The sequence below is a fragment of the Hippocampus bargibanti genome, linkage group LG05 (genome assembly GCF_051943395.1).
Source record: "Hippocampus bargibanti isolate YZ-2025 linkage group LG05, ASM5194339v1, whole genome shotgun sequence".
In the NCBI taxonomy this organism is placed as follows: Eukaryota; Metazoa; Chordata; class Actinopteri; order Syngnathiformes; family Syngnathidae; genus Hippocampus; species Hippocampus bargibanti.
In genome coordinates, this window is record NC_142738.1 from 32,012,669 (window position 1) to 32,026,623 (window position 13,955).

Sequence of the window (13,955 nt, forward strand, 5' to 3'; positions counted from 1 at the left end):
AGGCAGATAAGATCTCTAACCTGGGCGTAGGCAGTGGCGAGGCACGTCAATTCACCTGCGATCCCACGACCGAATGATACCCCTTAAGTACCCGGTGACTCGATGAGGTGATTGGCAGCAGGTGTGTACAAGCAGGAAGGCGCGACCCCGCCACCTGCTGCCGAATCCGAATATGACAAGAACAATAGAAAAAAATATGACAGATTAAACGTGTTCCCGGTATAAATTCAGTAAGTACAAGTAACATCAGACTTACGACCGGTTTCCGTTGCGACAAAACGGTCGTAAGTCAAACGGTCGTAAATCGAACTGCATTCAAAATGGCCGACGCGAGGTTTGTACAACAGGATAGTATACGGTGTCAAACGGTTGTTTTCTATCGAATGACAAGAAAAAAATCCAACCGTGATACAATGGTGGAAAGTGAGGTTGGATTGGATTGGATTTGCCTTTATTCGTCTCGCAGTGGAGACATTTACATTGTGAAAGCGCCGTCAAAGCGGTGGAGGACAGATGGCAAACCCAGCTTTACAAAGACTGTGCAAAGGCAGTGCAAGGTGACTTTTGCCACAATTTGGGAAGGGATTATAGTTGTTTGCAAGAACATCCACGGGGATTCATCTGGGAAATTTAAAAAGGGAGCCAGTTGGCCCCCTTGTGTCTGAAAAAGGGGCCAAACTCTAAAATTGATGAGCCCGATTTAACTAGATTGCCAAAGTATACAAAACTGATTGAAATAAACAGAAACACATTCATTGGAGCATGATATTTCTAAATCGCAAAAAAAAGAACATTATTTGGCTAAAATATTGTTTTCTAATATAAATATATCTAATATATATCTCATCTCATTTTCCGTAGCGCTTATACCTCATTAGGGTCGCGGGGGTTGCTGGAGCCGATCTCAGCTGTCTTCGGGCACAAGGCGGGGGACACCCTGAATTGCTTGCCAGCCAATCGCAGGGCACACAAAGACGTGCAACAGTCACTCTCACACTCACGCAATTTGGAGTGTTCAATCTGCCTGCCATGCATGTTTTTGAAGTGTGGGAGGAGACCGGAGGACCCAGAGAAAACCCACGCGGGTCCGGGAGAACATGCAAACTCCACACAGGGAGGCCGGACCGGGACGCCAACCGGCGACCTCTGCACTGTGAAGCCGGTGTGCTAACCACTCGACTACCGGGCCGCCCTCTAATTTACATTTTGCGCGCGCGCACACACACACACACACACGCACACACGCACACATATATATACATATATCGATGTAACCACTGCAATGCACCATGGGTAAATTAATATTTGATTCTCTCTTTTGGCAGTTTTTGGCGGATCACGACCAAAGTTAAAAACCTCTGAAGGAAAACGAACAGTTTTATATATATATATATATATATATATATATATATATATATATATATATATATATATACACACACACATATGTGTGTGTGCGCGAAATGTAAATTCGCCACTTTCGCCACTGCGAGACTGATAAAGGCAAATCCAATCCAATACAAATTAGTTTAATTCTAGCCAAATAATGTTTTCATACATAAAATCTGTCAACTTTTGTGATTTTCTTTAGTTACTGCCGCAATCAATCGCATTCTATTGTGATATCCTACGGTATTACAGAAAAGACAGAGAACAGATTAGCACAATATTTCTGACGAGATTGTCTACTCGAGCCAATTTCTTTGCTTTTAAGATTACCAACGTGCTGCACCAGCTCTGTAATGATTCCCATAAGCCACTAAACTGAATCATTAATGGTAGTTTGCTGAAACGAATTGTCACTACCCAAAAAAACAAAAACAAAATCTGTTTGTTTGCAGCTTGTTTTTAATGTATTTTAGAGTTTTACTCCTGTTGTCTCACTCCATATTGCAACCAACTATGTCAATGTCATTCGATGTAACCACTGCAATGCACCATGGGTAAATTAATATTTGATTCTCTCTTTTGGCAGTTTTTGGCGGATCACGACCAATGTTAAAAACCTCTGAAGGAAAACGAAAAGTTTTTAATTGCTGTTGAAAGGACAACCGACGTCTCCGGACAAGTTGTGTCCATAATTTGTAAAATGGCTTGAAATGACTTCTACTGAGCGTATTTGACAAAGATTCCACCGCATATACCTATATTTTACGTTTTAAGACTCGCGCTGAATATTCCGGAAGTCTTGTTTTTGAGTTGGTGACGAGTCTTCACCCTACGTCACTGAAGGATCGCGCCTGAAAAAAGGAGACATTGTAGCAGTCCTTCCGTCACGTCAATGCATTTTGCTGTACAGTGAGACCTCAACTTACGAACTTAATTAGTTCCCAGACAGAGTGTGGAAGGCGAAGTGTATCTCAAAAAAAAAATCCCATAGGAAACCATTAAAATGGGAATAATCCGTTCCCGGGTTTCCATAAAACATAGTTTTTAACTAAATAAGCCTTAAAACTACACACATCATACCTTATTCTATGTATAATAAATGTGCTATTGTATTGTAATGAAAGAAATACACTGCATTGTATCATAAAGTCACAAAGAGAGGCACATTACATGAGGACCGTAATTAAAGAAATAAACTGTGCTGTAAAATAAAGTTTTTTTTCAATTTATTCGATTGCCCGAGACCGTCGCTTTGAGAGCACGGAAACACCTTTTGCAACAGACGCACCTTTGATGGCTTCTCTGTTCCGAAGAATGGGAGCAATGGTTAGCATAGCTGTGCTCGGCCACTAAATCACACAAACGCACACCTCGTTCGTGTTTTTTTAATCATCTCCTTCTTCTCAGCGACGGTGATTTTATTTTGTGTCTTCTTGGGCTGAACATGAGCCCGTCCGTGGTGGTTATTTTTCGGTCCCATCATAGTGAAATTATCAGCAAAAAGATCCAAGTAGGCGATCAACGTGTGCATTCAATGAGAGGGGATGTGCAAAGTAGCGCCGGCTAGAGCGCTATTCGCTCGTGTGCTTCCGCCGAAGATCACTCCGCCAGCTGTGGTGGGTGTGTATTATGAAAATAGTGCTTCTTATAAGGTTTAATTTTCATAAATTAGAGGTTCTTAAGACGAAAAGTTTGTAAGATAAGGTATTTGTAAGTTGAGGTCTCACTGGACATTGGTCTGAAAATGTCGTGTAGGACCAAAAAGAGGCAGAACAGGGCGACAAAGCTCCATGTAAGGAATTAATCAGCCTGTGGAAACGGGCTGATTAATTCCTTACACGGCTTTGTCGCCGTTTTCTGCCTTTTTTGGGTGCGACATTTCCCACCCCTGATGCCTCAAAATGACACAGAATAAATTCTTTAATCGATTGCAAACGTATGCTTTATTCTTCAGAACTATTTGAATCCTATTCATAACTGGATGAGTAATAAGAAAGCATCTTTTACGAATCTGAAGCCATTGTTTTGATTCTCGAGCAAGGCAAGACGTCTTGCCGTGACACCACGAACATGGGGGCGGGACCTTCTGAAACTGGCCACTTCCGCTTTCAAATTGAAGTACTTTTTAGACACTAAGTCATTTTTATTGGTGTTTTGCATTTGACTAAAAATATTATACTGCGTGTTTTGGGTATTTTAGATGCAATAAAGCGTTTTTTTTCTGATGTCAGTTAGGAAACAAAAAGGTGACGTCGGTTGTCCTTTAACTAAATTTGTTTGAGCTATTTTAACAGAAGTATGTGATATGTGGCGCGGATCATGCAGCAATATGCGGCAATCGTAATAGATGTGGTGCTGGTGCAGTGTGGATTTCCAAAGTTGCGCCAGTGGCTGTCAAAATGCATAAATGGCGCATGGGCGCATCCCTGCATCCATGCTTTGCACTGTTGCTCGAGGTTTTGAAAAAGCCAGTATTATTTCTGAGGAGTCACACGAGACTGACTCTGACAATGAAGAGATAGAACGTGCCATGTTCGACGGAGGATTTGCCCAGCTGTTTCAGACAGATGAGGACTTTGAGGATGAGGATTGAGCCAAAAATAATGTGAAATAATTCCGTAAAATGCTGCTCACTTTTGCTTCTGTTGCCTTTTCACGCTACCATGTGTGAATGCATACAGTTTTGTTGAAGATGTTGTAAATGTTTTACGAATGCTTGCGTCCATTAAGCAGTGTGTGTCTTATACATATGTGGTAAATACAGAAATATGACTCATAATTGACTCTTAATGTGGTGACCCGTATGCTTGTGAAAATACAGTACATTTGAATGAAGTGATTAGTGGATGGACGGCCTGGGGGATTAACACAAACTACTATGCCGTTTCAATGCATATTTACCTTTGGTGGATCCAGTAGCAGTTGATGAAATTCTTTGAGTCGTGGTCTCACAGCCTCCAAGATGCTATGGTTGACTGAGAATGAAGGGTTGGAGATTCTAGGGGAGCATTCCATATGGCCCTCAAACCTTGGAGAGAAACACCCACCCATAACATTTTCAGTGTTTGAATTGCGGTCAGTAACATTTTGTAGAAACAAGTAAAATTGATATCATTTATCCATATCCCTCATTGAGCAATCATCTTATTGGAAGGTCGGGTGCAGTGTGAGCTGGGCGGCAGCCAAAGGTGGGGACCCACACAGTCCAATCCTCGGCTACAGAAGCTAGATCTAGGGATGTCAAATGTCAACTCTCTTCCAGGGAAGAAGCCCGAGCTGGTGTCCAAAGTAGAAAAGTTCAGACGAGAGAAAGTCGGACTTGCCGCCACACACAGCCTGGGCTCTGGTACCAGTTCTCTGGAGAGAAGATTGACTCTTCCACTCTGGAGGTGTAGAGCAGGTGTGGGCATACTCTTCGACTGTGGGCTCAGTGCCTGTACATTGGGGTTCACACCGGTAAAAAATGGGGGTTACACATCCTTCTGCCTTCGGATAGAGGGACAGATCCCGACAGTTGTTTGTGCATATGTACCAAACAGAAGTCACACACGGATTCTTTGGAGGGTGTGTTGGAGAGTACCCAATGGGGGACTCCAATGCACATGTGGGCAATGACAGTCAGACCTGGAAGGGTGTGATTGGGAAGAATTGTGTTTTGTTATTGGACTTCTGTGCTCGTCAAGGATTGTTCACAAAGAACACCTTGTTCAAACTTAAGAGTGTCCTTGTGTAAACCTGCCACGAAGACACCCTTGACCGACAAATGACTTTGTGGTTTTATCATCGGATTTGCGGCCGCGTGTTTTGGACACTCGGGTGAGAGAGGGGCGGAGCCGTCAACTGGGAGGGGGCAGCTCTGAGTCCGAATGGACCATGTTCAGTGCTTCCATTGTTGAGGCGGCCAATCTGAGTTGTGGCCGCATGGAGGTTGATGCGTGTCATGGTGGCAAACCCCGTACGGCTCTTAGACAACAGCAGTAAGGGATGCCGTCAAGCTGAAGGAGTCCTATCGGCCTTTATGGCCTGTGGGAAACCAGAAAGAGCTGACAGATATCGATTGGGCAAGCGGAATGCAGCTTTGGTGGTCGCAGAGGCAAAAACTCAGGCATGGGAAGAGTTCAATGATACCATGGAAGCCGACTTCAGTACAACCATGCATTCCTTGGAGGAAGCAGAGTTTAGAGTTTACTTTGAGATGGACTCTCCGGTTTCTGTGGTTGAAGTCGCTTATGTGGTTAAAAAGCTCCTCGGCGGAAAGGCCCCACGGGTGGATGAGATCTACCCGGAGTTCCTCAGGGCTCTGGATGTTGTGGGGTTGTCTTGGTTGACACGCCCCTGCAACATCGCATGGTTATCGGGGAGAGTGCCTCTGGATTGGCAGACAGGAGTGGTGGTTCCCCTTTTTAACTCCTTCACTGCCATTCCCAAATTTATTCGGGTTTTGGTTTATCTTGTGGGGGGGAGTGTCGATATAGCCTTGGTCAGACTTCTGGCAATGTTTTTCCCTTCCGTTAGGGTGCAGCATTTGCCTTTTGTACAGCTGCCCCCATTTCAAGCGCGGATAACTCCAGACCCATATAACTTGGGAATTTCTGATGAAAGATGAGAGTCTAAGATTCCTTACGCTGCATTGAACATTTATGTAGTCCTAAAATTCAATATTCCGTGGGTCCTGCAATTTGAGTGAAAATGACACAAAAAAAACCTTTGCATATTGTCTGGCAGCGAATGAGTTAAAATGTGTATTCCATTTACACAGGGTTGACACTCCTTAGCCTCTCTGGAAAGGTTAATTTAAGAGTTCTGGAGGGGAGGAGTTGAGCCTCCAATTGAGAAACAGTGTGGTTTTCGTTCCGAACGTGTCACACAGGTCCAGCTCTATACCCTTAACAGGGTCCTCAAGGGTTCATGGGAACTCGCCCAACCAGTCTACTTGTGCTTTGTGGACTAGGACAAGGCATTTGTCCGTGTCGCTCAGGGAGTTCTGTGGAGGGTGCTTTGCGAGTACGGGGTACAGGAGCGCCTGACACGGGCCGATGTCAGAGTCTGGTTCGCATTGCTGGCAGTAAGTCGGAATCGTTTCCAGTGAGGGTTGGGCTCCGCCAAGGCTGCCCTTTGTCACCGATTCTGTTCATAACCTTTATGGACAGGATTTCTAGGCGCAGCAGAAGCATTGAAAGTGTCTGTTTTGGTGGTCGGGGTACAGCATCTCTGCTTTTTACAGATGATGTGGTACTGTTAGGGCCTTCAAGCAGGACTCTAACTGTCGCTGGAGCGTTTTACAGCAGAGTGCAAAGTGGTTGAGATGAAGATCAACACTTCCAAATCTGAAACAATGGTCCTCAGTCGGAAAAGGGTGCAGTACCCTCTCTGGGTCGGAGAGGAGACCATGCCCCAAGTGGAGGAGTTTAAGTATCTAGAAGGTTTGTTAACGAATGAGGGTAGGAGGGAGCAAGAGATCGACAGGCGGATCAGTGCAGCGTCTGCTGTGATGTGGACTTTTTATCAGTCTGTTGTGGTAAAGTCGGAGGTGAGCCAAAGGGTGAAGCTCTCAATTTACCGGTCGATCTACGTCTCAACCCTCATCAATGACACATAGACTGTGATCCAAAGAACGAGATTCCAGATACAAGCTGCCAAATGTAGTTGTTTTCTTTTATCATCGGGTATCCGGTATACCCCTTAGAGATAAAGTGAGAAGCTCGGGCATCCAGGAGAGTCTCCGATTCGAGCCACTTCTTTTCCACATCGAGAGGAGCCAAATAAGGTGGGTCGGGAATCTGATTAGTATGCCCCCTTGACGCCTCACTGGTGAGGTGTTCCGGGCATTTGCCACTGGCAGGCGACCCCGGGGACGACCCAGGAGACACTAGAGAGACTATATCACAGCTGGCCTAGGAATGCCCAGGGATCCGCTTTGAAGAGGTGGAAGAAGTGGCTGGGGAGAGGGAAGTCCGGGCTTGAAACATGCATGGCAGCCTGATTGAACACTCAAAATGGTCCCTAGGTTCGGATAAAGCGGGATGGAAAACACTGCCCAAATGAAAAGGAAAGAATAACAATCTAACTTCACCCTGCCTTGAAAGGTTTCACGTGTGAACTTTTTTTAATGTTTGTTATTAATATACAGTATTTTACATATCTGAAATGAAAGTGAGAATGGTAAAGATCACAGGACATACGCCGGTCGTCTTGTCTCAAACAGTGTAAGAAGAATCTGGATGACGCTGACAATCGCAGATTCATTCTTCTCCTTATCGAAGATATGGGACAGCAACTTCTCTACTGTGGTCTGCCTGGAGACAAGACAAGATCCATTACTGTATTTGCCACCCCTCCACGGCAACAATTCTCGAATTTTATTTGAATGTTTGAATTCACCATGGAAATCCAAAATCATCAATTGATACAGTCTTTGTCAAAAATGTTTGCCAATGCTAATTCCCCCCCCCAAAAAAATGGTACAAATTAAAAATTATTCACTATTCACATTTATTGCGTTTGTTTTCATTGAAACAATGCGAAAAAATAAGAGAAAAAAGCCAAATCTGATCATTCCACACAGAGTAAGACAAACTTATTGACACTTCCTTTCAAGGACAACCGACGCCTCCGGCAAGTGTGTCCATCATTTGTAAAATCACTGACATGACTTCTACTGAGCGTATTTTACAAGGATTCCACTGCATATCGCAATCTTTTACGTTTTAAGACTCGCGCTGAATATTCAGGAAGTCTTGTTTTTGAGTTGGTGACGATTCCTGACCTAACGTCACAGAAGGAATGCCCCTGACCAAAAAAGCAACACACAGTGCATTTTGGGTACTTTGTTTGGTCTGAAATCTTCGTGTTGATGGCGAAATTAGAAGGAAAACACATAAATATTGCGATGGTGAATCGTTGTGTGTTGCACCAAGACAACTATTTGATATTCGCTGACACAAATTCCCAGCAGACAAATCAGCCCATTTCCAACGGTGCTTGGGCGCAATCTTCTGCATTTTCTGGGACGCTACACATCAGTCCTGACGCCTCAAAATGACCCGGAAGGACTTCTTTAATGGATGGCAAACATTTATGCTTTCCTCTTCAGAACTATTTGGAATCATATTCAGAACTGGATGAGTAACAAGAAAGCATCTTCTCCGAATCTAAAGCCAGTGTTTTGATTCTCGAGCAAGGCAAGACGTCTTGGCGTGACGTCACGAACCGGGGGCGGGACTTTCTGAAAATGCCCAATTCGCAGCTCAATTTTTTGCAGATTTTGGACACTTGAAGTCATTTTTATTGGTGTTTTGCATTTGACTAAAAATATCAGCCTGCATGTTTTGGATTCGGATTGGATTTGCCTTTATAAGGCTCACAATGGAGAAAGTTACATTTCACAGCAGCAAAGTGATGAAACGTAGTTTCGTTTTTGGTTCAGGAAAAAAAAAACAACAACAACAAGAAGTGAAAGCAATCATTTCTTATTACCATCGAGGTTTCTCTCTCCTCTCTGTTGGCATTTTGTCTTTCTTTGTCTGTGGTACTTACTGGTCTCTTCTATATGAATGGTGACTATCTCCAAATGTTTTGAAATCTCGACGTAGTTCCTCTTTGGGAATCAGACTGAACTCTTCTGCGCTTTTTCTGGGGCCACTTTGGGTGCCTTTTGACATGTATTTTGGGTCACTGTGCTTCCATGTGCCCACAGGACATTCTCCCAGGAGGAGACAAAGGCACAGGCACCTTTTTGCTTTCCATTTTAACTTGCTGAGTGTGATTTTTTGTGAGTTACATCATTGTTTAAACCATGTGTTAGCTAATGATGCTATGTAGTACATTTTGGGAGTTTTGTGGTTAGATTTGGCTATTTTTGTCACCCTCCAAGCAAAATTACTTTACAGATGAAGAGCAAATCATTTGCAATTTTGTCGGGATAACTGGTCTGACAGAAGCAAAGGGGCTCCCATGTTTATGCCCAGGATGTAATTTACCAACGAAACAAACAGCTTTTCTTTTTGGTCGATGAGATCAAGCGTCATTGATCTAGTGGACTGGCAGGGGACTGTATTTCTGGGCAAAACATACTTTTCAAGTGTAGCCAGCAATGGGTCTGGCTGTGGGCATCCCTGAACTTGGAACATCTGGTCTCTGCTCAGTCTGATGATCTCACACAGTGACTGCGAGGCGTTGGAGTGTCTCTGTGGGAAGAGTGCATTTTATATCAAATTGAAATACAGTAAAGTCTTGTTATATCGATATCGGTTATATCAATAGTAGAGCTTATTACAAGACCATTTTTATTTCCCGGCAAATTTCTGGGCGATATTTGCTCAAGGATTTCTATACAGTACCACCATTGGCGATATCTGTATCGGTCACACCGTTGGTCACGTGACCAGCTTCCGTGTCTTGCACTGTCATCCTCGAGCACTATAAAAACGGTGTAGCAAAGCTCACATCTTTCATTACTGCTGCAATAGCATCTGAAACATACTGTAGTCTTCTTATACAGTATACAGTTGTTCAACACCAATTTCAACCATGGGGAAACGTAACAATTGTGACCTCGGAACGAAGTACAAGGCAATAGTGGCTGTGGAGGAGCAAATCCTCCATCGCGAAAGAGTACGACGTGCCGCAGAATACTTTATCAACGCAAGTCATGTTTTCCATACATGTATTTAATTGTGTTGTATTCAGATATCTTTATCGCTTGCAATAATCACTGTTTTTCATACAGTATGTACATGCTAGTTTCTCTCGTGTGTCTAGAACAGTGTCGGGTGCTACTCAGAGTCACTATTGCAAGAGTGCGTTATGAAAACAATAAATGACGTTTTTATTTCATGCATCAGTTTATTTTTCACTTGACTACAGTACAAAAGCATGCTAGATACGCAATCCATGAACTCTTGGAGAAAATGACATGCCATATCAAAGATCCCCTTTTAATGCAGTTCGGCGCAGGATCGGATATATCGAGAGTCCGGTTATTTTTCGATTGTTTTTTCCGACTCCTGTGAATATCGAGACTTTACTGTTGCAGTTGTAAAAAAAAATAATAATAATAAATAAATACATAAATAAATGTCCCATTTTGGCACGTGTCATTTTAAAATTAAATATCCTCCAATTTCAACAAAACACCCAATCACCCCAATTTCACTGAACTTGTGTCTTCTCCTTTTCCTTTCGACTTCATCGACTTTTCATTTCATCTTCAGTGGTTTTTTTTTTGGCCAGGCTTTTACGTCGGATGCCCTTCCTGACAACCCTCTGTATTTAGGCGGGCTTGGGACTGGCACAATAAGACACTGGCTTGTGCCCTCATGTGGCTACAGAACAAGCAACTCTATGAACTTAATAAAGAGGAAGATATGGTGCTCCAAGCAATGGTTGCATTTTGTCCCCAAAATTTGGGGTGAGCGCAAGTAAATGTTATTTGCAACCAGAAAAATGTTTTGTTGAGCTACCCCACAGAGGTCAATAAAATGCTGAAAGCATGCTCAGGGACGACACGCATTGCATGCTTAATATGCAAGCAACATGGAGCCTTTCGGGTATTTCCATGTCAGAATGTTGTTAAACTACCGGGAATTCTGCACATGAATGATTTTAAGATAGGATGAAATCACAAAAGCTTTATTAGTCACACAATGGAGAAATTCCCAATTCACAGCAGCAAAGTTATGAAAGGAAGAAGGAGAAGAACAAAACAGAAGATAGTATTCTGTAAAGGCAACCACTCTGGCGGTGCCATCTTGGAGTCACATAAAATAATACGAAACAGTAAGACTTTAGTTTGCTGACAAAGTTTCTTGGAAAAGAAGCGAAACGTCCGACACCTTCAAATTTGTACAGATGGCGGCTGAAGAAACCTTTTCATCGATGGACCACTCCTGTATGACTGAGAGCTTACACAGACGTAATATGAAACAACATATAACACACAGTCGCACTATGTTAGCCACTTTTCCTGCATACTCTGTTGTTTGTAGGAGTGGTAGATGAAAGAGGAATGTATGAAAGTATCCTTTTCACCAGTGGATCAAAGACATCATGCTAAAAAGGTGGACACATCTTTTTTTCCCCGACGTACAAGATTGACAGATGCTAAAATCTAAATCACAATGTAAATTTTGACAATGCAGTATGCTTTGATGCGTTCGGTTAAGCGATGTCGTGGCCAAACATTTACAAACCATTTCAAAATAGTTGCATTTTTTTCAACAGAAGCAGAAAGGGCAGAATAGGCATGTCATCAAACTTGCGATGCAGGGGGGGAAAAAAAAGTTCATCTTACATCTTCATCAAGCGATGGCTGAACCATGTCCACAAGCCTCAGAATAATATTTTCCTGATTCAGCCACTGAAAGCAAAGCAAAGTGAAATCAGGTGAACAAAGTATTGTATCATTGCCAAGTCAAGTTTTTTTTCTTCGCCCATTAGTGTTTTACCAGCCGTGTTGTGACCTGAAAGCCTCAGAACGGCTAATGCAGCTCTAGCACGTCAGAGACAGGGAACTTTTTTACTCCTTCAAAAGATATCCAGCGGAGGTGGTTTCATTGACTTGGTATGCACAAGATCATTTCATTGCATGAGATATCATGACTTGATTAGTTATGCCACACTATCAGTCCTGTGTGCGCGCCCATTTCTTTTTCATTTGTTGAGCTGTTTCTTTCTCAGTCGCGAGTCGGCTTTGCTCGCAACATGCTTTTGTACAAAAAGTTTCATGTAATGGTGGGACAAATCTCACGTCACACTCTGGCGAAGGGGTTGGAAATCTATGGCTTGCGAGCCAAAGATGGCTCTTTTGATGATTGCATCTGGCTCGCCGATAAAACTAAATACATATTCTCGCCTTTTCGCCGTTCATTTCCTGTTGGGGCTGCAGTTGGCGGAAAGCGCAATTTTGATTGGATGATACTGGCTTAGGTTGGCGGAAAGCACAATTTTGATTGCCTGATACTGGCCGTCATGTTGAAACAGGTAAACGGCCCTTTAAATGAGCCCGACGAGCAAAAAAAATGACGAGTACGCTCCAGCTTGAACGCACCAGAGGATTCGGGATTCTAATTTGCAATGAAACAATTAACATGGATGAAACAGTTGAATGCCAGTGATATTTTAACAAGCCCCATGTTAACGTTAGCATCAATATACTTCTGCGAGAAGTAGATTGCAGATAGCAAGTGTGGAAGCTAATGAGCCGTGTGCAGGCTTGCTAGCAGTAACTTCGCCTCTGGACCCGGCAAGTTGACTTTCATTCCGATCGTTTGGCTGGATTTTTACCAATAATGAGGAACGGAATACCATTCATGTTCACGGTGAGTACTATCACAAAGTTGTTTTAAATAATACATGATGACATTTTGTTGAAAAGTGGCCGCGCGTGCGTGTTTGCATGCGTGTGTGTGTGCGTGTGTGTGGCTCTCACTGAAAAACATTTCTAAATATTTGACTTTGATGGCTCTCTTCGTCAAAAAGGTTCCCGACCCCTAAGCTAGAGAGTTGTGTACAGAGTCGAGCCTCTGTATACAACACGTACAATGACAATGTCAAAGTCGGGTTTGCCTCCTATCTTTTTTTTTCTTTCGATCAAACCATTGAATTGAACGCATTCTTGTTTTAAATAGATATTGGTACTTAATTATCACCCAGTGATTTTTTCCATTCAACCAGCGAGTTTACTTATCAATTCAACATGATCAAGAATCGGACCACGACGAGTCTGGTTTTAGTTACGTGAACAATCAAAGCGTAATCCTAATACCCACATTAAGGACATCCTGTCGTAAAAGCTGCGGTTCAATGCAGGTAAGCAATCTGAGAAGCAGGTCCATGATGGCTGAGGTCCCTATGTGTTTGATCATCAAGTCTACAAAGTCCTCCCTCTTCTGGAGAAACTCCACTGTCTAAACACAAAAAATATCTCATTTGCTTGGGCCCAGAAGCTCTGTGACGACACAAATCTCACAATGTTCCCCAAAGGCTCACCTGTTCAGGTTTGCGTCCTATAAGAATAGACAAGACCTTTGAGAAGAAGCTGGCCAGAAGGGGATTAAGAGGCGGCTCGTTCTGGAGAAAGCCGTACAATTTCACCAACAGTTTTTCATCTTCCACTAATCTGTCATTAATTTGGCTCACATCTGAAGTGAGCAGCTCACACGATATGTTGGGATACCTGTTTTAAGACAAGGGAAGAAAACAAAACAATGAACACACAGACATACTGTGAGTCTATTGGGACAGGAAAATAAGCCAGGCGTGCCGTGAAAACACGTGTAGCAAAGGAAAAAGTATGGAGTCAAGTGAAAGGACAAGCGACGCCTCCGGACAAGTCGTGTCCATCATTTGTAAAATCACTTCTACTGAGCGCATTTGACAAAGATTTCACTGCATATCGCTATCTTTTACCTTTTAAGACTTGCGCTGAATATTCAGGAAGTTGATGACGATGCCTGACGTGACGTCACGTCAGGAACGCCCCTGACCGAGAAAGCGACACACAATGCATTTTGGGTACTTTGTTTGTTGATCCGTGTTGATGGCGAAATTTGAAGACAAATCAATAA

At 43.1% G+C, this 13,955-nt stretch overlaps 1 protein-coding gene across 6 annotated transcripts in view; it reads right to left on the bottom strand.

The window, feature by feature from the left end:
• ppp6r3 (protein phosphatase 6, regulatory subunit 3) overlaps positions 1–13,955 on the bottom strand; it is a 70,379-nt gene that overhangs the window by 45,011 nt on the left and 11,413 nt on the right. For all 6 annotated transcript variants that reach the window (XM_088995759.1, XM_088995757.1, XM_088995756.1 and 3 more), the window contains exons 4-9: positions 13,378–13,564; positions 13,158–13,295; positions 11,681–11,746; positions 9,463–9,575; positions 7,572–7,685; positions 4,291–4,417 (exon numbers count right to left, since the gene is read on the bottom strand). In XM_088995759.1, the coding sequence (XP_088851885.1) occupies positions 4,291–4,417; positions 7,572–7,685; positions 9,463–9,575; positions 11,681–11,746; positions 13,158–13,295; positions 13,378–13,564 (745 nt within the window). The remainder of the gene's footprint in view (positions 1–4,290; positions 4,418–7,571; positions 7,686–9,462; positions 9,576–11,680; positions 11,747–13,157; positions 13,296–13,377; positions 13,565–13,955) is intronic.